We start from the raw sequence: 26,079 nt of genomic DNA on the forward strand, positions 1-26,079 counted from the left end.
GCAGCCGCGCGCCCCGCCCGCTCCAGCCGCCCCCGGGGCCGCCGCCGGCCCATGAGCCCCGACCTCAAAGTTTGCGGCGGGCGGGCGGGCGCGGAGCCTCCAAGATGCCGTTCCACCCGGTGACGGCGGCGTTGATGTACCGGGGCATCTACACCGTGCCCAACCTGCTGTCGGAGCAGCGCCCCGTGGACATCCCCGAGGACGAACTGGAGGGTGAGTGCCCCGCCGGGCCCCCGCCCGCTGGCCTCCTACCTGTGCGCCCAGGTGGAGCGCGGAGCAGGGGCGCAGGGGCGGGGGGCCGTCCGCAGGTGCCGGCTGCCGGGTGGGCGCTCCGGCGAGCAGCTGCGCGGGGAGTCAGGACCAACTCGCACCTCTGGGTGCCGCGGTGGGCGCAGCCAAGGCGGAGGGCGGCCGGGCCCCTGCCCGCAGGGTCCCCCGCGCTGCGGAAACTTGCCGAGCCCCGCAGCGGGGTCACGGGGCCGCGCAGACCGCGGTGACGGTGCGGCAACGCGGCGCCTGGGGCGGGGGTCGGAGCTGCGCCCCCCGCGCGGGCCCGGCCGGAGCACCCGCATCCTGATCCCCTCCGCGGCGCCCGCCTGCTGCTCTGCGCTCGCATTGACATTCCGCTCGTGTCGCTTTTAAAATCCAATCTGCTCCGGCAGCCAGAGAAGGGGAGAGGGCGACTGCCCTGCTCTTGCCGCCTGCGGGGCTGTCCCCAGTCCCTCCTGCGGCCTTCCCCACTTCCCCACAGCCCTGAGGGGACCCCCAACCCTGAGCGCTGGGAGGGCGGCCCAGGAGGTGGTGGCGACAACAAGTGGCCAGATTGGGCTGCTGGGTCGCGATAACCAAGCCCGGAAGGGAAAGGCAGAGGCTGGGACCCAATTCTATGTCCATCCCCCACCCCCCACCCCAGTCACTCTGCCTCTCACCGTGAATGGGGTAGGGAAGGGGCTAGGCAAGATCAGAGCAGAGGTCAGGGGCTGGGGGCTCTGGAAGGAAGATTCTGGGGGGCATTGAGACCCCTAGGGCCTGCAAGCTCTTTCCCTCCTGGGCTGGGGGTGGGTGCTCCGGCCTTCCATCCCCCAGATCTCCTAGGGCCCCATGTGGAGTGGAGTGGGGGTTCTGGGCAGATAGAAGTCTTGGACGCCTGCGATCTACTTGTCTGCTGTTGGGTGAGGGGCTAAGATCACCCAGAGGCTGTGCCTCTCTTCAGTTATCTTGGGTCCAAGGGTCTTTGGGGTCCGGGAGCTCATCGGAGCTTTGGGGGGTGCAATTGAGATACCAGTGCTGTCAGGGATGCTGATGGGAGCACAGGGGGAGGCATAGAGAGAGGTCCTCCCTCATCTCCAAGCCGTGGAGAGGGTAGATCTTGGGGGAGTCAGACTTGGTGAGGGGAAGATTAAGAGGGAGAAGGGAGCTGTCCTCCCAACACACACATACACACCTTGCACCGTAGACTATGAGCCACCTGCTCCTCTCAAGTCCCCTGAAAGCCTCCAGAGGCTGGCAGAGCCACAGAGATGGGGTCCGCTGTTGGATACGGGCAGAACAGGGAGATGAGTGCTGCTGCTGGATCTCTGGCCTTGAACCCCAAAGCCCTAGCATCTGCCCTGTCTGTCCAGGGCCTGGGAAAAGGAAGAGATGCAATGGGAACCAAGAGAGCAGGGGATGGGACACAGGCCGTGTCTTCCTCACTGTTGTCTCCTCCTGCCCTGGGCCACCCCGAACCTCCTGCCAGTGTCTTCCTGCATGGGCGCTCCTCTATCCCTTCCTCCTGGCCACTTGGTCAGGAGGCCACAGTGTCCCCCCCAAAACCCTCACCTCATTCCCTGCCCTTGCTTCCACACCCCACCGTGACTTTGGCAGCGAAGCTGTGGGCCTGGCTGGGTCTCTCCTCTCCTGATCTCCCAGTCCCAGGGTGCAGACCCTGAGAAGCTGAGAAGAGGCTGGGATGCAGGGGTGAGTGGGCACAGGGAGGGCAGTGCAGGGGTAAGAAGGCCGCAGGCTCCTCTCAGGCCGCCTGGCGGACACACTGGCAGGAACCCAGCAGCGTTAGTCACCAGCCACACCAAACGCACTCCCAGCTTCTCTCCTGTCCCCTTTTCCTGGGCCCTGAGGAGCAGGGGGATCCTGGCCCAGGGGAAATCTGAAGGGCAGGCCCTCCTTGGGGTGACCAGGTGGGGGTCGTGAGACAAGCAAATGTCTGGGGGGCCCCAGCCTATCTCCCAGCCTGTGGGCAACTGTAGATGAGGGCAAGAAGTCCTCCACAACTGACCCCCTTCTTGGCTGTAGGCACCCCAAACGCCCTCCTGGGAGACCAAGTCTCTGCAGGCCCCGGTGGTCCTAGAGTGCCAGGGCCGGATGGAAGAAGTGACCTCCCCAGCCCCCCTGCCCCCCTGCCCAGTGCCCTACATTCATGCTCCTGCCCCAGGGGTAGAGAGGCCCCAGGCCCTTTGCTGGGAGGACACCCACCCACCAGTGGGGGATCCACATGTGCGGAGAAGAGGATGCCCGGCGGCTCGGGATGAAATACTGCAGACATTATGTGCCTGCCGCAGAAATCCAGGGGGCGGTTAATCTGAGGGGGAGAGGGACCAGTAAGGGAGGTGGAGAACACAGGGTGTAGATGAGGACTTCCCAGCCAGGCAGCACCAGGTTCAAATCTCTACACCCTCAGCTCACAGAGTGACCTTGAGCAATCATTTGCCTTTCTTGCCTCTGTTTCTCCATCTGTAAAAAGGGCCTGGCATTGCCCCTCCCCAGGGCTGCTGGTGACAGAGGGTACAATGGAGGCACTCATGGAGGTGCCTGGCACACAGCGGGAGCTTGCAGACCCAGATGCAGCAGCAGGGGAGGCCAAGGAGGGGATTCTTGTAGGAGTAAGAGCCTGGAGTGTGGAGAGGATTGGTCAAGCTCTTGAGCTAGGGACCCAGGGTGTGCAGGGGGATGGGCCAAGCAGGCAGGATCGCCAAAGGCTGGGGAGAAGAGTCCTTGAAGGTCTGGCAAAGGCACCTGGGGACCTGTGGCCCTGGGGAACCGTGGGTGGTGGTTGGCAGGGTAGATGTGGCTGGCCTGGAGCCTGTCTGACCCCTGAGAAGGAGCGGCACAGGCTTTCCAACTTCAACCTGTCTCGCCCCACCCCCACCCCACCACCCCCGCCACAACATAGACCCCCAGCAGAGCCCCCCAGAGTCTGCAGGGGCACTGAGGCTGGCCCCAGTGGCATCAACAGACGTGAACACCTGAGGGTAGGAGTGGGGTGACTGCAAGCCTTAGCCCAGCCCTTTCCGGCCAGAGAGAAGAGGAAGGAGACAGACAGACAGACAGGCAGACAGCCACCAGGGCAGGGTTCTGAGGCTGGCACCTGGCCTGCTCAGTCAGACAGTGGAGGCTGCATTGAGAGTGGCCAAATAGGGCACTTGGAGCATGGGGGGTGGGGGAGTCCCCCATCCTGCCCCTTTTCCCTGCAAGCCCAGCAGCTGTGTCTGCGCAGACCAGAAACTCAGGGATGCCAGGGGCGGGGGGGTGCGGGGCCAGTGCCGCAGGGAATGGCAGCTGCTGCAGAGGACAGGCGCTGCCCCCCTTCCTGAGTGACCTCCAGAGTGTGCACCCCCTCTCTGGACTCCAGCCTCCTGCCAGAGTGCTGATGCCCCCGGAGGCCTGTTGGGCTGCCTCAGGGTCTGTCACCTGCCCACGGTCTCTGGTACATTTCCTCAGGGCTTCCAGAAGAGGATTGGGGGCTCCGACTGAAGCAAGCATGGACTCTGGGGGCCACACCCAGCCCCTGTCAGGGTGGGAGGGACAGCCTGGACCCCAGCTCATTGCAGGGAAGGGGACCAGCATCCACCGCAGGCGCCTGTGTGTCGAGGGTTTTGCCATCCCAACTTGAGATATCCTGGTGGACCTCTACAGAGGAAGAAACTGAGGCACCCAGAAAGATGGGATCCTTGACCCTGGGTTCCTCCTCTCAAAATCAGCCTCTCACCCAGAAATCTGGAGGTGGTACCCTCAACCCTGCCCTTGGCTTGATTCTCCTCTTCTGTGGTGGCCCATAGGTTGGGTTGGTGTGGGGTCCTTGGGGGCTGGACAAGGGGACAAGCAGCATCCTCAGCTTCCCCTCATGCTTCTCGCCTGCTTACGAAGTGGAAAGCAAATGCTTACTCTTACTAGGATTGTTTGTAAACTAGGAGTAAATGGGCTCTGAATGAGGGCCTCACACCAAGTGGTGCATGAACTTTTGCTCAGCTCTTTCCTCTGTGTGCTCCTGATGGGTGTGTTCCCTGAATCAGTCATTCATTCATTTACTCACTAGTTGGGCAGATGTTTATGCTTGACAGACAGGCACTATTCCAGGTGATGGGGACCCAGCTGTGAACAAGACCTACCTGGCTCCTTCCCTCATGGCACTCGAGGTCGCAGTCCAATGTGGTCAGTGCAAAGGAAGAGTGGGGTCTGTGGGATCCCAGAAGAAGGCCAGAGTTCTGGGGGGCAGGGAGGATACCCAGGGAGATGATGCTGTCTATGCTGGGAACCTGAGATGCATCAGTTTGCTATGGTGAGAGGAAGAACTTCCAGGCAAGGGAAGCCATATGATCAAAACCGTGGACATGGAGCAATCCTGGTGCTCACCACGGCTGAAAGGGCCCCTAGGGCTGGAGTTCAGGACACCTGAGGTGGGCAGAGCCTGGGGCTGGGTCAGGAGGGCAACAGTTCTGGCCACACACCTAAGTGTGTGTGGTGGCAAAAGTGGCAGACCATGTGCCTGGTCGCATGGTCAGTGCCTTAGTCTCTACCTAGAGACTCCCAGCAATAGGACCCCTTTAGTAGCCTCCATGACTACCGGGCCTCCACTCATACACTTCCGGTGATGGGGAGCTTACCACCTTGTCAGTGGCCCAGGAAAATGCTAGGTGGGAGTCAGCCTGGAGGGCCGAGTCCAGGGTTTATAGAAACCCTGGGGCCTGGACCAGATCTCGCATGCCAGCTGCTTTCTGGCCTGGGAACCCCTGGTAAGACCAGATTCTCAGGCCCAGTCTAGGATGGTTGGAGAAGGTCCAGAGTCAGAGGGTCTGGGGGCTTAGGCAACTCGGCTGTAGCCCACTGTCTGTCTCTGTCTTGGCCTACATGTCCTCTTGTCTAACCTCCAGGCCTTGGGTACAGACACCATGTAGGAAGAACCTGATGTAATTTGGGGCCTCAGCCTCAGCCACCTTGCATGGCCCCCTAGTCTGCGATGGGGCCAGCGGAATCACGGAATAACTCCGTGGGTCAGTTTTAGGGATTCACACAACCTTAAGGCCAGGCTTGGGCCAGCCAGATTCCTGCTCTCACCAGAAACAGCCTTGACCCCAAACTGAGCCTGGGCTGGCTATTTTGCCTCTCCAGGCCTCAGTTTCTAGGCCTGCAGCATGGAGCATTTATCTGTCTCTGCTTCCAAAATACACCCACACCTACATTCAGGGGCAGAATTGTGCTTGCTGAAGTCCCAGCCAGCGGGGACAGCTGAGGCGAAGGCCGGGAGGCCAGGAGGCCAGCAGGGGAACCGAACAAGGATGCCAGAGCAGGGAGGGTGTGAGTGGAGTGAGGTTCCCTTCTCCGCCAAAGGAAAGTGCTCTGTAGGGCTCTTCTTGGCTGAGTGACCACGAAGGGACAGCAGGTAGAGGGAAGGGGAGCAGGGAGAGGTTCGGAGGGTTTCTGGACATCTTTGGTAAAAGCCTTGCCATATGCACATCACTACTGAGCATTCTGCTGCGGGGGTCGGGGTCTGGCCCAAGGTCACTCACTGCTCCCAGCCCAGGCATTGATTTCTCTCCACCCAAGTCACCCAGGCCCTCAGGCCTCAGTCTCCTCCTCTGTAGGGTGCAGAGGACAATCCCCACATCTGAGCAGGCCTGGGCTTGCTGGGGCCCGTCCATCCAGCTTCCGCCTTCCACTAAACCTTGGGCTGGGGAAGCAGTCTCTGCGTGGAGCTGTCAGCCTGTCAGCCCTGAGCTGGAGCTGGTGGTTGCCTCACCTGGTGCCATTATGGAATGTTGGCTGGAGTTTGCAAGCGGAGCCCAGGGGAGAAAGCTTGCGATGGGGACGGGGACGCGGGGGAGTGGGGGATGGAAGGAGGAGGGGTGGACCGGGAAGCCTGTGGCAGGCACAGAGGCCTGGGGTGCCAGCCAGCAGCCAGCACAGTGGGACTCATGCTTACCCGCCACACGGGGTCGTCGTGAGCACGTCCTGAGAGGTTGTGGGAGCTTGGCACTCAGAGGAGACCCCTCCCCAGGGTGATCTCGTCAGTACTCAGGCCTGGGCACACCTTTGCTGCCTGCCTTGGCTCGCCCCGAGCTCCCGGAAGGCAGCGCTATGGGGGGCACTTGGGTCACCTGCCACTTGTCTCTGACCAGAACTGCAGGGTCTGTAGAGGATTCTCAATGCCATGCCCAGGCTGTGGGGTCAGGGATCCTGGGGGCCTAGGGAGACGGGTGTTGGGATGGAGGTAAGGTCCCAACATGCTCTGCTCCCCCCCACAGAGATCCGTGAGGCCTTCAAAGTCTTTGATCGCGATGGCAATGGCTTCATCTCCAAGCAGGAGCTGGGCACGGCCATGCGCTCCCTGGGCTACATGCCCAACGAGGTGGAGCTGGAAGTTATCATCCAGCGGCTGGACATGGATGGTGAGCACCACTCTCTGCTTCAGTTTCCTCACCCCTGACCTGGGCCTCTGAGGCTGAGCCCACCCTGAGTGTCTCCTTGTGGGCACCCCAAGCCCAAGGTAGTATGCAGCCAGGTCTGGCCCCATTTCTTAGCCTGGAGAGTAGAGGCTAGAGTACGCCGCTGCCACCACACCCACACAGAGGCTCTGGCTCTCTCGCTCTGCATTCTGAGCAATTTTAAGATTTTAAGTCATCTCTACACCCCACATGGGGTTCAAACTTACAACCCCAAGACCAGGAGTTGTATGCTCTACTGACTGAGCCAGCGAGCTGTCCTCCGGAGCAATTTTTAAAGTACAGAAAAGTAGAAAGGATGTATTAAATGTCCCAGGTCCCCTCACCCCAAATAAAAAATCATTTAGTCTTATTTGCCACCTGGCACTTTATTAAGGAAAACCTAGTAAAAAAAAAGAAAAAGACCAGTCATGTCCGGTCCCCTTTTCCCATCCCCGCCCCACCATGGGCCTCCCACCCTGCCCCTCTCCACCCTGAGAGCAGGTAGTGGTCTGGGTAGATTGTGTCCCATCTGTGCACTGAGAATGTCATCCCCACAGTCCCCCACCCCCACCCCGGTGAAGGCAGCAGGTGCCGGGGAGCCACGTTTCTGAGTAAAATCTGAGGCTCTCCTGGACGCTCTGCCCACCTGCTGTGCTCCATCACCGCTTTGGTCATATTTGGTGGCTTTAGCAGCAGTCCAGAGCTTGGCAGATGTTAGGTGTCCCTGAAAATAACTCAAGGCTCGGAGAAGGTGGGACCTGCCCCAGGTACCAGTGGCCCAAGGTGGCCCGGGCCCCAGCCCAGTTGTAGGCTGGACCCCTGATTGGACCTGTGCCTGCCCTAGGCGATGGCCAAGTGGACTTCGAGGAGTTTGTGACCCTCCTGGGACCCAAGCTTTCCACCTCGGGGATCCCAGAGAAGTTCCACGGCACTGACTTTGACACCGTCTTCTGGAAGGTATGCCCTGGCTGGTTTGGATTTAGGCTTGTGCACACTGTGGAGGGTTGTATAGGGCCAGTGAATGGTCAGGGCCACACTGTAAAGGGGGCTGGCTATCCCAGGCTTCTCTCCGCCCCCCTCCAGATGTCTTATCTCCCAGAAAAAGAGAAGTGGTTCCCAGTCCTCCAGAATCTGGAGGCCTGTCACTGAGCCTGGGTGGCTGCAGGGAACTGGGTGGTGGCAGTGGTGGTGGCAGTGGCCAAAGCACCATGTCTCCTCCCCCTCCAAGTGCGACATGCAGAAGCTGACCGTGGACGAGCTGAAGCGGCTGCTGTACGACACCTTCTGTGAGCACCTGTCCATGAAGGACATTGAGAACATCATCATGACGGAGGAGGAAAGCCACCTGGGCACAGCCGAGGAGTGCCCCGTGGACGTGGAGAGTGAGTGAACGACCCCTGGTGGCCCATGGGCAGGCCAACTGGCAGGGGAGGAGGAACCAGGGTCTGTCGGGGACGGGGCGGGGGCCTGCTTGCCTGCCCCGGCCTCGTGTCCCTGCACGTCCCATGGGACAAGCCCATGTGCGGATGTGCAGGCGGCTCCTGATTCCATGCTTCGCTGTCCCCGTCTGTCTCTCCCTGGTGCTCCCTGGCGGGCGGCCACAGCCTGCTCCAACCAGCAGATCCGCCAGACGTGCGTGCGCAAGAGTCTGATCTGCGCCTTCGCCATCGCCTTCATCATCAGCGTCATGCTCATCGCAGCCAACCAGGTGCTGCGCAGCGGCATGAAGTAGGCACACGCGGTGCCTGGGGCCCACGCCGCACCCACGGCCGCCTGCAGTCCTCTCCCTCTCGGCTCCCGGGGCCACCGCCGCCGCGTGTACTCCAGGGCCTGGACGTCTGGCAACCCCACCCCACCCGCCCCTGCGGGCCCTTGCATGGAGCCATGGCCTGGCCGCGAGGTCCCGGTGGTGGCTGAGGTCACCCCGAGCCCCGCCCGCACCCTGCCACCCTGGCCTGTATGTAGCACTAGCTCTTCCCTCCCACTGTCCAGGAGCTCCTGGGAAACTTAGGAGGCATTCGTATAGGGTCTGGTAGCCGCTGTGGTCACTTAGGCAGGAAGGAGCACCCTGTGCCCAGGGCCACACAGCCAACCTGACCCTGGTCCCTGAGATTTGCCCAGGGCTGTGGGCAGGGTAGAGATGGGGGCAGAAGGCTTCCTCCTAGAGAGGGGGTGAGGCTGAGGTCTCCTGGGCCCTACTCCCTGGCCCAGCCTGAGGAGGCCCTTGGCCTTCTGTGGGGTCCCTTTCTCTGACCCTCCTTAGACTCAAACCTAGCCTTCCTCCATGTGCCCATTGAGGCGAGAGAATTTGCCCATTTCACAGATGAAGAGCCTGAGGCTGAGGGCCCCCAGATTCAGTATCCCCCTTCAACAGGGATTTTCAGGAAGGGCAAAAGCTCACAGCAGATGGGGCATCTGAGGTGGCCCTGCAGTCTCTGCACCCTCTGAGCCCCCCTGCCAGAGGCCCACTGGCCTGAGGCCCACCTTGCCCACCATTACCCAGCACAGAGTCTAGAACTGGAGTACAGTGAGGAGGGAAGCAGACCACGGGCCTGGAGGCTGCACATCACCTGAGCGGCCTGTGCAATCTCCTCATCAGCCAGGGGGCTCCTCCAGGGCAGAAGCTTTGGGAGGGGCCCTGGGTCATGTTGGGCTAAGCGGCTGGTGTAGCCCAGGAAGCTCAGCCAGGCCACTCCCCCAAGTCCAGGGCGTGTCCTTCCGGGTCCCCCAACTTCTCTACACTGTCCAGGCCAGAGACACAGCTCCTACCACGCCCCAGTTGTGCCATCTCACGTTCAGGCACCAGCTCAGCGTGGGCAGACACGGGGACTGGGACAGCAGATGGAGTCCTCAAGCTCCTCTCTCAGATCTGGAGCTCCCTTTCACGGAGGTGACCATCTCAGCCATACTGGCACACCCTGTGCCCAGCCGTGCTGAGCCTCTGCCAGCCCTCTGAGGAGAAGGGCAACAGCACTTCTCACCTAGCAGAGGACTTCATCTCAACCCCAGTCCTGCCTGTCCTCTGACCGGGGCCGGGGCATGGAGCTAAGGGCGCCGGGCAAGGAGGAAGCCACACCACCATGGTGACAGACTTTCTTTATAAACATCCAGAAGGAAGTTTTACCACCCATCTTCTCAAGATGTCCCAAGAGGGAGGGAGGATGGAGCTGTCTGGAGCAGAGCTAGGACCAGGGCTATACCTGCTGGGGCAACTCTGGGGCCTTAGTCAAGCCAGGCCCAGCAGCATGTGGTTTCAGAGGCTCCACAGGGGGCAGCAGGCGGGGGAGAGGCCCTTGGCATCCCCAGTATGAGCCCTTATCTTTATTGTGACTGACACAAAAGCTGACCAGATGGGGGTCAAAGTGGGGATGAGGGGCTCAGCCCCACTGGACGCTGGGCTGCAGGGGCCACCCCCCGGGTGGGGGTGCCCGCAGGGATGGAGGCAGCTCCTGGACTGGTGGCCAGCCTATGGGGTACTGGAAGATGGTGCTTCTCATGGGTTCAGCCCTAGAGAGAAAGAGAAAGAGAATTAGAATGGGGCCCTGCCCAGGCCCCGGGCTGGGGCACCTCCCTCCAGCTCCCCCTCCCCACCACCCCAGCTACGGGAAAGGTCAGCTGCTTGCATGACCTTTCTGGAAGGCAGAGCCTCAAAAACATGCAGACCCTTTGAGCCAGTAACCTCACCTCTAGGAAGGAGCCCAAGTGAAATAGCAGGGTTGTGGGCAGAGACTGAGCTACAAGAAGCAGAAAAAGCCTGTGTCCACCTGCGGGGGACTGATTAAATAAATACACATGCACGTCCACAGCAAAGAATGCTATGCAGCCCGCATAAGAATGACGGCAGACTTGTATGCACTGATAAGGAAGGTGTCATGATGTACTGTGTGAGAGAAAAAGCAGCTTATAAAATAATGTATATAGCATGATACTATTTTTGTTTAAAGATATATAACATATATAAATGCATAAAAAAAAAAACCTGGAAGACACAGCAAAATGTTAACAGTGGTTCTATCTGCGTGGTGTAGTTATGGGTGGTTTTTGTTTTTACTTCTTTATACTTTTCAAGAGAAGTTTTACAAGCACGCAAACTTTTGAAATCAGAAAAAAATATTGTCTAAAATTTTTTTAAAAGCCTCATTTCTCACGCTCCTCACTCTCCTTCACCTTGAGGTCCACCACCCTGGAGCTGCCACCTGGGAACCAGGGCCTGTTTGGAGCATGCAACCTGGGTGCCCAGCCAGGGGCCACCCTGTCCTGAGGCAGCCAGCTGGGGTACAGAGGCAGCTTCCTGCCCCCCAACTGCTCCACAGTCCAATGCTTCTGGACTTAATCCCTACTCAGTCTGCTGCTCCAGGGCTGTGTAGCCCCTCACAGGCTATGGAGCACTTTGAACTCACCTGAGAGCTCATGTCTCCCCTATGGGACTAGAGCTCTCACATGGAAGAGACCAGGGGTTAGGGGTGGTATCCATGTGTCCCCCAGTGCCTGGAGCCAGGCTTGGTACAGGGAGGCCACTGAGTGAATGTCTGCTGACAACAAGTAGCAACACTGAGCACTCTTACTGACGCACCACTCTGGGCCAGACACCACGGTCCAGAGAAACCTTAAGCGCCCTCACATGAACCCCGTTTATAGATGAGACAACTGAGGCACAAAGAGTCAGTCATAGGCCCAAGTGACAGAGTCTGGGGTTTTGGGGGGGTAGGGGCTAACAGGCAACGTATACAGGGGCTCCAGACATTGCCCCCCAATCCACAGGCCCAACTTTCAGTGGACGTGATGCCCTGGCAGCTCCAGGCAGGCTGGGATCCAATGGCCAGCCCTCTGCCAAGAGGGAAAGTCCTGGGTCCTCTGAAAGGTTTGGAGAGGCCTCGGGCCTCCGAGGTAGAGGTGGGGGGTGGGGTCAGGAGCCCCGAGGGTGTGCCTGGCTGCAGCTCCTCGGCCCTGACCCCTCAGCCCTGTAGAGATCCCACTGGAGGACTTCGGGCAGCCTCCCGTTCTGGGAGGCCAGGGAAATCCCCTGCTTAGCTGCGTGCTGTGTGCTGGAGAGCGCAGAAGGCAGCTCCCAGCATGATTTATGGCGCTGGGGAGACTTCATAAACTCCACCAGCCTCAGAGAAGGGTGGGAGTGCGGGAAGCTCCGCAGTTACTGGAAGGGAGCGCCCTGGGGCTTCCCGCAGGGTTAAGGTGACTGCAATTCTCTGCAGAGAGGGTGAGCCTTGGACCCTTCTCTAGAAGATTGGGCAGACTCCAGGGCAGCTGGGGCCTCCCACCAGGATGAGGGCACCCCCTTCATGCGCTCAGACACAGACACATTCCCTGGGCCCCTGAGCTCTTGGAGCGCACCTCTCCAGCCCTGCACAGAGCACAAGGGGACACCGAGGTGCACTGCGCGTGGCCTCTCTAGGGACCTGTTTGCCCCCCTGCACCAGAACAGGAGCTTTTGCTTTTCCCCAGCCATGGTTCTGATGACAAGAAAAGTCTTAGGGAAGCGTCTGGGCCGGAGCAGTAGCGCCAGCCCAGAGAGGGGTACAAAAGGGGAGATTAAGAGGGATAAAGTCACAATCTGAAGAGCCAACAATGGAAAACGGGATAAGCACTGGCCTTGCCGGGGGATTAGTCTGTGTGTCTGAGTCCAGCCTGTCCCTCTTGCCACTGTCTGCTCTCGGCAGATCCCTCAGGGTCACTGTGCTGCGGGGGATGGGACAATGTGCCTGGCTGGAGCGTCACAGTCCCCCATTTCCCTCTTTTACAAGGAGTGTTGGCCTGGCTCACCCTGAAGTCTTTGCTCAGCCTGTGGGGTTAGAGCCCCTGGGTCTAGGTGGCCCCACTGGACCAGGTAGCCATATTCTCCCTGTCCCTCGGGGAGGAGACATACCCAGAGAAGAGGAGCCGCCACACTGGTCCCCACACGGGGTCCACAGCACCAACACCTAGGGAATAGTCCTCCAGGCCGGGGACCCCGCTCCCCCAAATGCTCAGGTGCAGTCAATATGTCCTGAGCCTGCGCCAAGCCCGAATGACAACAATGTGAACTCAGTGCCGTGGGGGGGGTGGGGGGGTGGGGGCATCTTAGCTAATGCTTGAAGAATGAGTCTGACTTTGCCAGGCAGAGGTGGGGAGCCAATTCCAGTTCCAGGCAGAAGAAACAGTGTGTACGTGGTGTACAAAACTCAGAAGTGCCCACTGTATCCAAGAAGCCACCAGTGTCCAGTGGGGCTGACAGGCCAGATGTGAGAGGTGAGAAGGTGCCTGCCTGGGATGGGGAGGTGGCAGGGAAGTGCCCTGGTGTCCGTGGAGCTGGGCTGCCCAGTCCAGAACCCCTGAGGCAGAGGAAGCCCAGGAGAGTTGGCGCAGGGCTCGGGGCCAGGGAGGGTTTTAGAAGCTGGATGGGGCTCCTGTGGAGAATGGATGGGAGGAGCATTAGGGAGGCAGACGGGGCAGCTGTGGCCTTCTGGAAAGCTGAGTGGGTGCAGGGCACAGAAGGAATGGTTTCTGCAGGGCTGCCTCCAGGGGAAGAGACTCAGGCAACAGAACAAAGCCGCCCTGGAGCTTGAATCCACCTCCCCCTTGAATCCCTGCAGGGGAGGGGCAGCCACAGGTGGAGGGGCAGAGCCCGAAGCCCATGGGCTAGGGGTTCAGGGATTATTTTTTGTGAGACTGGCCTACTAGAGAGGACCGAGGAAGATGGAAGCAGTGATGGCAAAAGTAATGATAAATGGTCACCTCCCTTCCAACAACCTTTTACTCAAGGCCGGACAGGCCTACTCTGCCCAGAGAGCAATTCATTTTGGCTCTGAGTCCTCAGGAGGCAAGTGGAAAGGTACACAAGCACCGAGAACAAGTGGCTGCTGGGAAAAGCACGTACTCCACAAGGGGCCAGCTTGGGCGGTTAGAGGGTGAAGGGCACAAACAGGGCTGAGACTCCCTACAGTGGTCCCCAGTGGCAGGCTGTCTTCCAGAAATACCTACTGCCATCCCAGCAGCTGGCTACTGCCACCACCACTGCAGACCTCCAGCTGGATGGGGCCCTTGGTGACAGAGGTAGCCCAGGGTCTAGACCAAGCAGGGGCTTAAGCTCTCTCTCAAGTGACAGCTCAGTGCTACCGAAGATAGCAGGTGGCCACAACCTCCTGGAGGGGTTGAGATTCCTCAGCCACACCAATTTAAGGGCACCAATCGCCTTAACTGCCCAGGGCCAAGGGCCAGGTGCACCAGAGCACCAAACGCACCTGATCATCATGTGCTAACCACCTCTACCTGAGACTCTGGGCCTGTCATTCAGCCTTAGTTTCTCCGCCTCATGCCCCAGTCCTCGGAGTCTCATGGTCACAGGTGTCCTGCACTGGATAGCACTGGGACACATCTGTCCCTAGGTGGGGACCTTTGGTCACCCACCTCAACCCACTCCTGCACTCAAGCCAGCCCAGGCACTGGGTCTCCTGAGCCCTTGGGAAAAGCTCAGGAGCTGCCCACGCTTCTGGTGCTCACTCCCAACAGAGGAACCACCAAGTCAGAGCAGGGAGGTGAGCAGGGGGCACAGCTGAGACCCACAGGTGGCCAGGCCCCAGCCATGGGAGAGTGGGGAAAGCCTTAGAGTCCTCTGGGCGCCACCAGCCAGCCCCAGCCCTATGACACATGGGCTGAGGGAAGCTGGCACTTGGGACACGGTCCCTGGACAAGTCTCAAAGGGGGCACTCTCCTGACCAAAGTCACAGCCACCTCAGACAGGACCAGAAGGGAGGGAGGGAACTCTCCAACATGTATGTCTGTACTGTGTTTTTTTAAGGTAGGGAGAAAAAAATGACACAAGTTTAAACGAAGCTAAAAAACAACTAAAATTTGGGGTGCTGAGGTGGCTCAGTTGGTTAAGTGTCGGACTCTTGATTTCAGCTAAGGTCATGATCTCAGAGTCCTGAGATTGAGCCCAGCACTGGGCTCTGTGCTGAATGTGGAGTCTGCTTAAGATTCTCTCTATCTCTCCCTCTACCCCACCCACCCCAAGCTCACAACTCATGCTCCACCCCCACTCTCTCTCTCTCTCAAAAAATAAATAAAACTAAAAGTTAATTTTAAAAGAGTTGAACTCCTGAAAAAAAAAATAAAATAAAAATAAAAGAGTTGAACAAAAAGCTCTCTTCATGGGGTCACAGAGAAGGCAGGAAACTTAGCTTCTACCTCCCAGTAGAGCTCAGAGGCAAGGCCTCACCCCCAACTGTCCAACCAGGCTCCCTAGACCCAGGCCAGGCTGTTGTCGCATGAGACCACACCATAGAGACAATCGGGTCTGAAGCCCCATTGCAAGACAGGCAAAGTGAGGGGCTGCCTGGGTGGCTCAGTGGTTGGGCGTCTGCCTTTGGCTCATGTCATGATCCCAAAGTCCTGGGATCGACCCCCACATAAGGCTCCCTGCTTAGTTGGGGAGTCTACTCCCTCTCCCCTTCTCTATCCCATTAGTACTCTCTCATAAATAAATAACTAAATAAATCTTCAAAAAAAAAAAAAAAAAAAAGGCAAAGTGAGGCAGCCCAGCACAGGCAACTTTACAAAGTCAGCTCACAAGCACATCCAGTAGTCCCTTTCCTCCCCTCTCCCTCCTTTGACACCTGGTGGAAGAAGCCCAGGAGCCCTGGGACAATAGGCAGCAACAAACCTGAGGGCCCCTGACCCAGGAAGCTCCACCCACTTCTAAGTATATTATATTTAGTGCAGGGCCCAGGAAATAGGTAGGCTGACCCAGCCCCAGCCCCCTCCTCAAGGAGGCAGTGAGACAATGGCAGTGAGCTGGTCACATCTATGAGCAATCCCAGCTCTGCCTCTTAGCCCTGTGCCCGTGGGCAACTCACATCGTCCTATGAGCCTCCCCTCCCCTTCTGCAGGGTCGGGGTAACCATGCCTATCTGGTAGGGCCCTAGAGGAGACAGTGCAGTGACTGGCACACTGAGGCTTCAGTAACCACAATCTGGCCGCTCCCTCTGGCAACAGACTTGGTGATGTCGAGTCAAGTTGGCTTGGCCACCTGCCTCCCCTTTAGCCAGTACAAATGTCAGTTAAGGGAGGAACCACTAAGGCAAGGGGATGAGGCTTGGGAACAAGAACCTTTAAAGGACTGCCCCTCAGCCTCTGGCCAGGGCCTGGGGACCCAAGACTCCCAGTGAAGCCCCTCTGAGGAGCTCTGTGGGGGCATCCTTGTCTGGCCCTGGGCAGGGCAGTTCAGCTTCCGGTGAGGGCAGGCTGGTTCTCCCAGAGGGCATAGGAGGCAGGGACCCAAGGGGCCTGTACCTGCTGCTCGGAGCTGAGCTCAGCCGCTTGGCTCTCTTTTCCAACCAGTCTTCCAGATGGCCCTCAGGGAGTTCGACAACATCTAGTGGCCACTCCCTGGCCCGCCTCTCCTCTGCGGAGACAGGGAAACAGGCATATGAGAGGCACATTCACCACCGCCTGACCCCACCCTCCCACAAAGCAGCCAGAACCTTCTTGGGGATGGGAGTACAAGTTGGGAGGGCAGGGGCAGAGAGCCTCTGGGCAGTCCCTACCATGCTGCTACCTTCCTAGGACTGCCCCTCTGGGCCTCGCTCTGCTTCCTCATTAAGTGAAAATAAAACACTAGCTGGCTCCCAAGCTTTTTGCAGTTGGACCTAAGAGAAAGCATTGTAGAGAGACTGGTCCGCAGGAGGGGCTCAAACCTGGGGGGTGGGGAATGTGGGCAGCAGAACAGGGCAGAGCAGGGTTTGAATCTTGGCTCTGCCACTTGCCAGGTCTCTCTGACCCTTGGTGGGGGAAGAAGCCTCAGCCTTCCTGGTTTTTCTTTTCATAAAATGTCCTATAAGAACCTCTTTGCTCATTTTAAAGTGAGCAAACAGCTCAAACAAGCCAGGTGTGAGATGGGTCAGAGTCCCCGGGAAGACCTGGGATGGGGCCTGGGGCCAGAAAAAAACAATCATCCTTGGGGACCAAGGAGGGGGCCGGGGCCTGGGCTGGCACTGCACACGTCATCCCACTTCACCTTTATAAGCAGTCACGTTCGTCAAATCAGGATCCTGCCTCCAAGAGGTTTAGCCATGTGCCAAGGTCACAGGGGATGTGGCAAAGCCAAGATGATTAGAACTGCTGCTGAGGGTGGGGTACACCTCTGCCCCCAGGCCCCTTGGGCCTCTCCCATCCCTGTGTCTCCCAGGCATCATCCGCAGCTGCAGGCCCACTGGCCTATGCTCTCTCTGCCATGGCCAAATATTCCCTGAGAGCCCACGGCCAGTGAAGAACTGGAGATGCCACCACTGCCAGGACTCGCTGGCGAGGCCAATGGGGCCTCACTTCTGCCCTGGCAGAGCTCCTGGAAACCCTGTGTTTATGCCAGAGCTGTGGCCCCATAGCCATGGGCTCCCCAGAGTAGGGCGGGGCATGGCCTGAAGGTTGTGACTGGTCAGAGGGGAGTAAGGCCCACTGGGGGACAAGGGACAAGGGACACCCACTGGCTGCCCTGAGGCCACCTGGACAGAGGGAAGAGTGGGCAGCAGCATCCTGGGAGGCCAGAATTGGCCTCTCACCTGCTGGGGGCTCATGGGAGGCCCTTCCGCTCTAGGCTGGCTTCTGTTCCTCCATCTGTTCAGTGAGGGGCTCCCTGAGATCAGCGAAGACCATCTAAGTGGAAATGTCCTTGGTTCTCTAACTAGGTAAGTGAGAAATGAAGTCCCCAAAAGCAGACATGGCAGTTTCCAGCGGGGAGCTACACTTGTTACAAGGCCTAAGAATTCTGTGGGCAGGGAAGGTATCCTCCTCATCTCCCCTTTGTCCCCAGAATGCGGTAGGGGATCTGCCTGGTGCCGAGGAAGGGCTCAAGATAGATGTTACCCGATGGAGGGAAGGAGGGAGGAGATGTATGAATGAGAAGGGCACAGATGAGGCTGAGGCACACCCTTCACGGCTCCTGGACAGGAAAGCCCCACATGTCACTTTAAACCCAGCAGGGAACACAGATGGAAGCTCCTCTGTTCCTTCTCCTCTTATGCCTGTGCTGCAGCGGTTTGGAGGCATTCCTGACACCCACCCCATCACCTGAGGAAGCCCTCAGCTTATCCCCACAAGGTGGCCACAAAGAGAAGGAGGTGGGGAGGCACAGGGCAGCTTTGTGGCCCTATCCCCCCTGCAGCCCACTTCATGCCTCCACCCAGGGTCCCTGCCCAAACACACCCTCCACCTGGATACTCAGTTCCTGCAGGTCTCTCTCTGACATGTGGGAAAATCTGCAGTTGGAGCCAAAGTCACACTGTCCTGCAACAGAAGACAGGGAAGATAGTTACTCACTGCTTAGAAGAGCTCCCACCATGTGCTGAGGGGCACCCTGATGAGGGTATGAGCCTCTAGAATTACAGAGTAACAACCCCATCCCCAGAGAAAAACTTGGAATCTCTCTGGCCCCACCCACACAAGTAGCCAGAGCGGCATGTCTGGTCACTCTGCCCTACTCTCAACCCTGGAATCAAATCCTGAAGCCTTCTGTGATAGTGGTGTATAGGCCTCTGTAGGCTTGTCCATTGTCACTACTCTCTTGGCCCCTAGCTCCCGTTCCCCAGCCTCAACAAACCACAGGTAGGTCCCTGAAAGGGTCATGCTTCCTCTCTCTAACCCAGGCCATTGTACACGCTGTGCCCCCTGCCTGGTGCCCACCTGCCCATCTGGCTTGCATAAGCTGCTGGACTGCTCCCCAGAAAGGCTTTAATGGTAGCTTACCAAGGACGCACCAAAGCCCGGGGTGGCTTTCCCAATCTCAGCCTGGGAGACTAACATGTGTCTCAAAATAACAGGAGACGAGAGGTATACTAAGCCAGCGTCACCTACCAGTGGTGTTTTCACATCCAAGTGAAGTCTGTTGAGGAAGCCCTTGACGTGCAGGCCTAATGACCAGTTTAGGGGCAGCCCCATCTCCTGAGGGGAGCATGGCCAGTCACTGGGCTTCCTTTGGCCAACAGCACTACCTCTCCCCACCGCCAAGCTCTCTTTCATACCATATTAATCACCATGGTCTCCTCTTTGCCTTGGCTGCCAGGAAGCTCAGGGCCAAATCCTTAGAGAATATACAGGAACTCAAAACAAGCATGGAGGAAACTAATCACTCTCTCAGCTTTGTCTTACTTTTTGTATCCTTATTTTCATCTGCTCTTGGTTCCTTCACTGACTGAGGTTTTTACGTGTTTGAACTACATGCACCTTTATTTGGTGGATATTTAGCAGTCAAATCAACACTTGGCATCCTTGGCTCCAATTCTGAAGCTTCTTGTCAAACCCATTACCATCTCCAGCCTTGCCTGCTGGGAAGTAGGGCACAGTGGAGAAAGGGATCCCAGGCTAACTTAATTAGCCAGTCGATCACACCCATCAGTGTCTCCTAGATTTGCCATCTCCCAGTGTTTACTTGTTTTGGGTGGGCCAATAAAATCACGTTCTAGGTCTGAAGAGCTGAAGAATCAGGCCCTGGAAGTCCCAAGGCACAAACCTTGGGAAGGCCTCAAAATGACATTAGTTGGCTAATGTACTAAGACCACAAAGTAGACTTAGGATGGTGGCTGGGGTAGGGCAGAGACTTCCGCAGAGGTCTAAGCAGGCCAGATAGGGCATGCTGATTCCTGGAGGAACCTGAACTGAGTAGAACACTTTACCTGTCAGTAGAAACTTCCTGCAGGGCCGCTTGTTCTGTTCATCTAACAAGATGGCAGCTGCATCTGCAAGAACAGAGTGTCTGGGTTCAGACTTCAGCAGCATACAGGCACTTCCTACCCCCAAGATCAGGAGAGGAAAGAGTTCCCATCCACAGAGGAGCGTAGGAGGGGATGACCACAGGTGGGGATGCTGGGCAGAAGCATCTGAGCTTTAGGTGACCTCAACCCCTCTCATTCCACCCAGACCCAGGCAAAAGCAAGAACCAAGTTTTAGGTGTGAGGTTCTTGGCTTTGACCATACAATGGAACCACCTGGACAGTTTTTTCATTTTTTAAAATCCTGGTACCATAGACAACTTCATACTGTCTTTGCAACTTCCTGTGAGTTTATAATTATGTCAATATAGAAAGCTAAGAAAAACCCTCTTGGTTCCCAGGAAGCCCATCAGAAAGCCCTGGGGCTCAGATGTCACTCCACAGCCAAGGCTGCAACCAGCTGCTCTCTGCTCTCTCCTTGCCCCTGTGAGCTGCAGGTTCTCAGAGCCACAGCCAGGCCAGCCGCCAGACCCCACAGGACTTCCCAGCAATCTTTCTGGATGCAAACTTTAACCCTGGTTTCCTCTGATTTTTCTGACCATTATTTTCATCATATATTTATGGTTGAAGTTTTTTGTGCTTCTCAGTAGGTAAGGAACCAATCAGTCCAAATCTATAAGACAGGAATGTGCCCTGACTCAGAGGCCCTGATGTCACCCTGGGGGCTTGGGCTGGACACGTTCCCCATTGGTTCACTGCCTTTTCTAGAGGCTGCTGGAGTAAAGGAAATACCACGGGTTTCAGAGTTCAAGTACACTTGACCCCAGGCAAGCTGCTTAATCTCTCCAAGTCTCTGTTGCCCAGAGACTTGGGCATGTTAGTTGTTCCAATATGTAAAATGCGAGGAAAATCCTCCTCTGGTAGGGCTGCTGTGAAAACTGAGTAAGGTAATGGATGCAGAGCACTTGGCAGAGGTGGGTAGTGATTCCAAACCCTGATGTCCTGTTAGAATTGCCAGGAAAGTGGGGCCGGGAGCAGCTTCAGCATCACATTCCCCAGGTGACACTAATGTGAGGCCAGGGCTCAGAACCTGTCATGGATGTGCAACAAACAGTGGCAGTTCTTATTTCGTGTCCTCCTCACAAGCCTCCTGCACAGTGCAAATGTCCTCATTTTGCAGGGGGAAAACAGAAGTTCAAACAGGAGAAAGGGCACACAGTCAGGAAGTGGCAGTGCCAGGTTTGAATCCTGGTGTGTGACTCTAAAGCCCCTGCTCCTCCCCACGTAGTTGCTGGTCTCCTGGTGGCTGGGTACATGGCTGATTCTTAGGGGAGCTTCTCCCTTCCTCGCTTCCCCAGGCCAGGCAGCCAGTGAGGGTGGGCTGCTACGGTCAGGAGTTGGTTATCAGAGGACTCAGTCCGGGTGACCTGGTGGAGTGTGGGTGGGGCCAGCAGGGTAGGGGGTGCCCAACTGTTAGCATTGGGCCTGTCAGACTCACCCTGTCCAGCTGGTGCCAGACCTTCCCAGGGGAGGCAGGCTGAAGGGGAGCGTGTGAACATTACCCAGCCCCACCTCCATGTCCCAGAGGTAGGACAGCTGAGCCTGGGTGGGGGTCTGAGCCTGAGTTGTTGCCAAGGCACCCTGGCTGGAGGACTCAGTGTGCAGAAAAATTCTAGGCTGCCCAGCATCTGGCCAGTGGTTCTTAACCCCAACCACATGGCGGTATCACCAGGCAGCTTTTAAAATACAGGAATCCTCAGGCCCATCTTTCTCAGGTTCTGCTCTAATTCATCTGAGAGGGAAAGCATGAAAATTGTTCAAAGCTCCTCAATGACTCTGAAGGGCACCCAGTACTGAGAACCCGAACCCAGGGCCTCCATAAAGAAGGCATGCTCCTCCACCCAGCACTCAAGGCTCCTCGTGATCTGACTTCACTGGTCCTTCTTGCTTCATCTCCCAAAATTAACAGCTGCCCTGGTGCCTGGTGTTTGCTCGCTCATTTAGATATTCATCTAACAAACATTTACTGAGCACGTCCTGTATGCCAGGCACCATGCCAGGATGAGGATTTAGTTGCGAATAAGTCAGACCTGCTTCTACCTTCCGGTCCAACAGTCACACTAAGCCATGTGGACATAAACAGGGAACAGCTAACACGCACCAAATGACCTGACCTCACCCAGGGGTTAGAGAGGCCATCCTGAGGACACTTTGCCTGGGTTGAGTTCTGAGATGGAAGGGCGAGGCTGAGGGCAGGGAGGACAGCAGGAAGGGCATGCCCACTGAGGGGACAGTACCTGTAATGCCCAGAGTGGGTGGAGCTTGGAGGGCGAGGTGGGCAGGGCACGGAAGCCTACCTAAGACAGGGGTTCTGCCCAGAACACACTGTTGTAACTGGGGGTGAGATTGCCTAGGAGAGGGGCCCTGTTTTATTCACCTGTAAGTCTTCGGAGCCTGCCTGGGAGCTGAGGACATGCTAAGTGCTCACTGAAATAAAGGGCCTGAGGCCAATCCTTTTGTGGATGCACATTGTTCCTTAGGTGCCACAGAGTCATCATGAAAACACTGAGCCACCGTCACTCCCTCGGAGGTGGATACAGTTGTTGCAGCTGTTTTACAATTGGCAGAATTAGGGCCGCATTGTTAGTGAGGGACGCCGTGGGACAGGTAGCCAGTCAGTCCAGCTCCAGGCCTCATGGTTGTCCTGGCCATGGCAGAGGCATGGCCAGCCCCTCTGGGGGTTAGGGGACTCATCGAAGGCCATGACGCTGGGAGCAAAGTGGGTGTTGAGTCCTAGCCCAGACTGGGGTACCATGTGCCTCCCCAAAGTCTGTGCGGTTTGCTCAGGTAAGCTGGAGCCCTGGGGAAGCCTCGTCAAGTGGAAAAGCTCATATGCCACCTGTGGGCCCAGGGTCAGTAAATCTACCTTTAAGTGGGATCTCCACCTACCCAGCTGCCTTGCGGAGCTGCCCTAAGGACTGAATGTGCCTGGGGATGTGTGAGGACACTAGGAATGCAGGGCCCCTGGGAAGGGGCTTTTGGTACCCACTCTTTCATCTTTCCTTTAAGTAATACGATAGCCTCTACCAATCAGCCCTCGACCCAAAGACCACCTGTTCTCACCTAAGAATCTGGGGCTGGGGGCGAACACCAAGGTAATCTTGGGGCCTAGCTCCTGCCAAATCACAGTCCCCACTGGACTTGACGCGCAAGGAGCCTTTGCCTGAAACCAGAGACAGAAGCCTCCCAGGCACCTAGGAGACGCCTCCGCCACTGAATTCCCTTCTGTCCCGGCTCTCAGCCCCTTACGACCTCAGCCATGCCTGGCTTGCTGAGCAGCCTGGCCATCCTCCACACCCAAGCCTCTGAGCCTCAGCTTCCTCCTCAGAAAGGAGTCTGGGAGAACTCTGAAAATACTGTGCCAAGGCCCCACCCAAACTTGCCTCTGGGGATGGGGTCAGGTGACCAGCGTTTTTTATTTCAAGGTCTCCAGGTGATCCTAACTTGAAGGGTGGAGCTCTGCTTTAGAGAACTGCTGATAAAGCAAATGACAAACCACAAAAGTCTCCCAGCATGCAGCAGGCACTCTATAAATGTCCACTCCCTTCTGGTGAATTCTGAGTCTCAGACCAGGTGACTCTGTCTCCCCTTTTCCTCCCCTCTTGGCTGCTGAGACTCAGCTCTTTCCTTTTGCTCTGGGAATCCTGCTCCCCAACTCATGAAGCATTGGCCCTGCCCCAGTTCATTCTAGAAGCTCCAGGCCCACCCTGACCCAACCACGAAGCTTCCTTTCTGTTTCATTGGCTCCTGGCTGGCCAGCCAATATTTCCCTGGCTGTTCTTCAATGTCTATGTCTGATAACAGCAGGGCAGCAGCAGCAGCAGCTCCTTTGTAGTGAGCACCTCGAAGATGCCAGGCTCTGTGCTAGGTGCTTATGGCCTGAGCTCATTTGCTTTGGTAGCACCTCCTCTGAGAAGCCTTTCCCGGAAAAGCCCTCCCTCCGGCAGCTCCATTATTCACCTGGCCAGCCAGTCATTCAACAGCCACTTACTGCACCCCACACGCACACAGCAGGCAGTCATCACTGTCAAATGTAGCTCTGGTCATGTTGGCCACTGCCTAAAGCCCTTCATAGACTGTCCTCAGCCCTCACTCCGGGGACAAACTACCCTCCTTACTGTGGCCTCTGCAGACTTAACAATCTGGCCCCAGCCCTGCCACCGCCTTCAGCCCCTACCACTCTCCTCTCCTGCTGTATCCAGCCATACCTTCTCTCCTCTTCTGGAAGAGCACCTGATGCTTTGCTCATGGCCGCCTGCTTCTGCATACCCTCTGCCCCAAATGGTGTGGCTGGCTCTTCCCTATCTTTCCAACTGTTGGATCAAACAACATCTCCTTGGAAAAGCCTTCTTCCTGGCCACAGTATCCCCAGGGAATGGCAGAACCTGTCATGGATGGCCACAGTATCCCCAGGGGATGGCAGCACCCTCCCCTGGGCCAAGATTACTGGGGCAGGAGCTCACATTCCAGCCTGTCCCTCTGAGGGCCCATCTGCCCCTAGGGGCCAGTGGCCCCACCCTTCTCTTTTTTGCTCCTCAAAGAGCCCAGACCAAGACTGGCACTGGCCCATGGCATTTCCTTGTCTGACAATAAGAAAGATTGGAGACCTGCCCTCCTCTGGCCCCGCTGCCTAGTCAGCCAGCACTCACCTCGAAACATGTCATACCAGACCTTCTTGGCCTTGAGGTGCTGTAGCCCATTTAGGTGCTTCTTGCGGTTGTGGAGGTTGTCCTGGAAGGAGCGGTTGCAGTAGTCACAGAAGTAATGCTTCCCCATGGCCACCTACATCAGGTGCTGCAGCTGCCTGGGAACCCCAAAACACTCAGTCAAGGGTATGGAGGAAACGCCCCACACCAATGCCCATGGTGATGAGGGAGCAGAAGGCAAGCTGAGGACAAAGCACAGGCTGACATCCCACAACGTCCACTCCCCCTAATCCTGGGTGGGATACATGTGACATGCCTTGGGCCCTTGTGGCTGCCCTACGACTAAGGGAAGGGAAAAACAAGTGGTGAATTGACAGAGATCATAGTCCTGTAGGACCCGAGTCTCCATCAGTTTACAAATATCTTAGTGATTTACAAGGAAAAAGAATTCTTTTTTTTTTTTTTTTAATGATTTTACTTATTTATTCATGAGAGACACAGAGACTCAGGCAGAGGGAGAAGCAGGATCCCCATGGGGAGCCCGATGCTGGACTCCATCTTGAGGCCATGGGATCATGCCCTGAGCCAAAGGCAGATGCTCACCAAAGGCAGTGACCCAGAACCTCAGTGGGTGACACCAGGGCATCAGCATTTTTGCAAAGCTCCCCAGGGAATTCTCATATGCAGCGAGGCTGGGGAACCACAGCTTTACTGGCCACTTCCCCCCAACCCCCACTCCACTTCTGATTTCTTCTCTCCTCATCTCTCCAATCTGGCCACATCAGTCTCATTTCTGCTCCTCACACACACCAGGCACACAGCCACCTCCTGTGTTTGTACCTGCTGGTCCCTCTGCCTGGATGCTCTTCCTTGCCACCCCAGCTCACCCGATTCCTTCAATCTTCACTTAAATACTATCTTCTTAGTAATCTCCTCTGACGGCTTTATGTAAAATTGCAGAACGCTGTACTTAGCTTTCCCCATTCCCTGCTTCATTTTTATCACCTTTGAAGTAATAAGTCACTTGATATGTTTATTACTTTTTTCTCCCAACAGGAATATAAATCCATGCGGGCGGGGATATTTTTGTTTTGTTTACTGCTGAAGCTTCAAGTACTCAAAGTGGTGCAGGGTACAGAGTAGGTAACCATTACTTGTTGTGTAAATGGATTAATTCCCATTCTCCTATTCCCAATTCTTCTCTGACAACTGAGGTTCAGAGAAAGAAAGTGATTTGCCCAAGGTCACACAGCTGATAAGCAGAAGGCAAACTTAGATGCCCTAAAAATCCCACTGCTGGGTGTCCTCTCTTCCGTAGCGAGCTCAAAGCTTACAGAAGCCGGAGGGCTCAGGCAGAAATGCAAACAGGTTCCCAAGGAGATTAGCTAAACTCTTAGGTGGCAGGTCCCCACCAATCAGAGAGGGAAATGAGAATGTTTCAGGGTGTTAAGCTTCTTAAGACCCTTCAGCCATGGTGACCACAGCTGCCATACCTGACCCAGGAGCTCTCCAGCCATAGGCAGGGGGCAATTCTATGAGTGTCAGAGCCAGCCCTGGGGTCCCCAGTTTGCTGACACAAGACCAGAAGATGAATGGGCAACACTGGGCTGTTAAGTGGGATCTGCAAAGGCTGAGCCCAGACCAGCCCCTTCACCCTTCAGATCCTATAATCTGATTCCCCACTTCCCAGAGCAGGTTCTTGAGGCTCAGAAGAGGAAGGGAAGTGACTTCCCCAAGCAACACTAGCAGCAAAAGCCTGACTCCCGGGACTTAGCAAATTAAAGATATGGCCATGACCTGACCACAGGGCAGATGGATGGGAGAATGCATCTTGGCAAGAGGAGAAGGGGGAGAGAGACAGAGACAAACAAGCCTCCTGGACAGTTCAGGCAGCCAGGTGGGCCGATGGAGAAGGCTGTTCCTGTGGCACCAGGGACAGCAGCCATTAAGTCAAGGGCTGTAATGGGATCAGGAACAGAC

The 26,079-nt window shown here is 56.8% G+C and overlaps 2 protein-coding genes across 5 annotated transcripts in view; one reads left to right on the plus strand and one right to left on the minus strand.

Annotated features, from left to right (window-relative positions):
• CABP7 (calcium binding protein 7) lies at positions 1-10,701 on the plus strand. Its single transcript, XM_077874261.1, has 5 exons — positions 1-213; positions 6,519-6,662; positions 7,543-7,655; positions 7,927-8,080; positions 8,303-10,701. The coding sequence occupies exons 1-5, from the start codon at positions 105-107 to the stop codon at positions 8,428-8,430; spliced, it is 648 nt and encodes a 215-aa protein (XP_077730387.1). The 5' UTR covers positions 1-104; the 3' UTR covers positions 8,431-10,701.
• The window catches only part of ZMAT5 (zinc finger matrin-type 5), a 26,932-nt gene continuing 10,630 nt past the window's right edge, over positions 9,778-26,079 (minus strand). For all 4 annotated transcript variants that reach the window (XM_077874262.1, XM_077874263.1, XM_077874265.1 and 1 more), the window contains 5 exons: positions 24,103-24,257; positions 19,358-19,420; positions 17,892-17,972; positions 15,984-16,095; positions 9,778-10,205 (listed from right to left, as the gene is read on the minus strand). In XM_077874262.1, coding sequence (XP_077730388.1) covers positions 10,076-10,205; positions 15,984-16,095; positions 17,892-17,972; positions 19,358-19,420; positions 24,103-24,229 — 513 coding nt within the window. In that variant the 5' untranslated portion in view covers positions 24,230-24,257 and the 3' untranslated portion in view covers positions 9,778-10,075. The remainder of the gene's footprint in view (positions 10,206-15,983; positions 16,096-17,891; positions 17,973-19,357; positions 19,421-24,102; positions 24,258-26,079) is intronic.

This window comes from Canis aureus, chromosome 27, assembly GCF_053574225.1.
Source record: "Canis aureus isolate CA01 chromosome 27, VMU_Caureus_v.1.0, whole genome shotgun sequence".
Taxonomy (NCBI): Eukaryota; Metazoa; Chordata; class Mammalia; order Carnivora; family Canidae; genus Canis; species Canis aureus.

Bases quoted from the DNA above. Each gene is read 5' to 3' on its own strand.
- CABP7 (XM_077874261.1), top strand. From the start codon at position 105: ATGCCGTTCCACCCGGTGACGGCGGCGTTGATGTACCGGGGCATCTAC. The intron at 6,663-7,542 runs GTGAGCACCACT...TGCCTGCCCTAG, and splicing joins CCAGCGGCTGGACATGGATG to GCGATGGCCAAGTGGACTTC. The intron at 8,081-8,302 runs GTGAGTGAACGA...GGGCGGCCACAG, and splicing joins GTGCCCCGTGGACGTGGAGA to CCTGCTCCAACCAGCAGATC.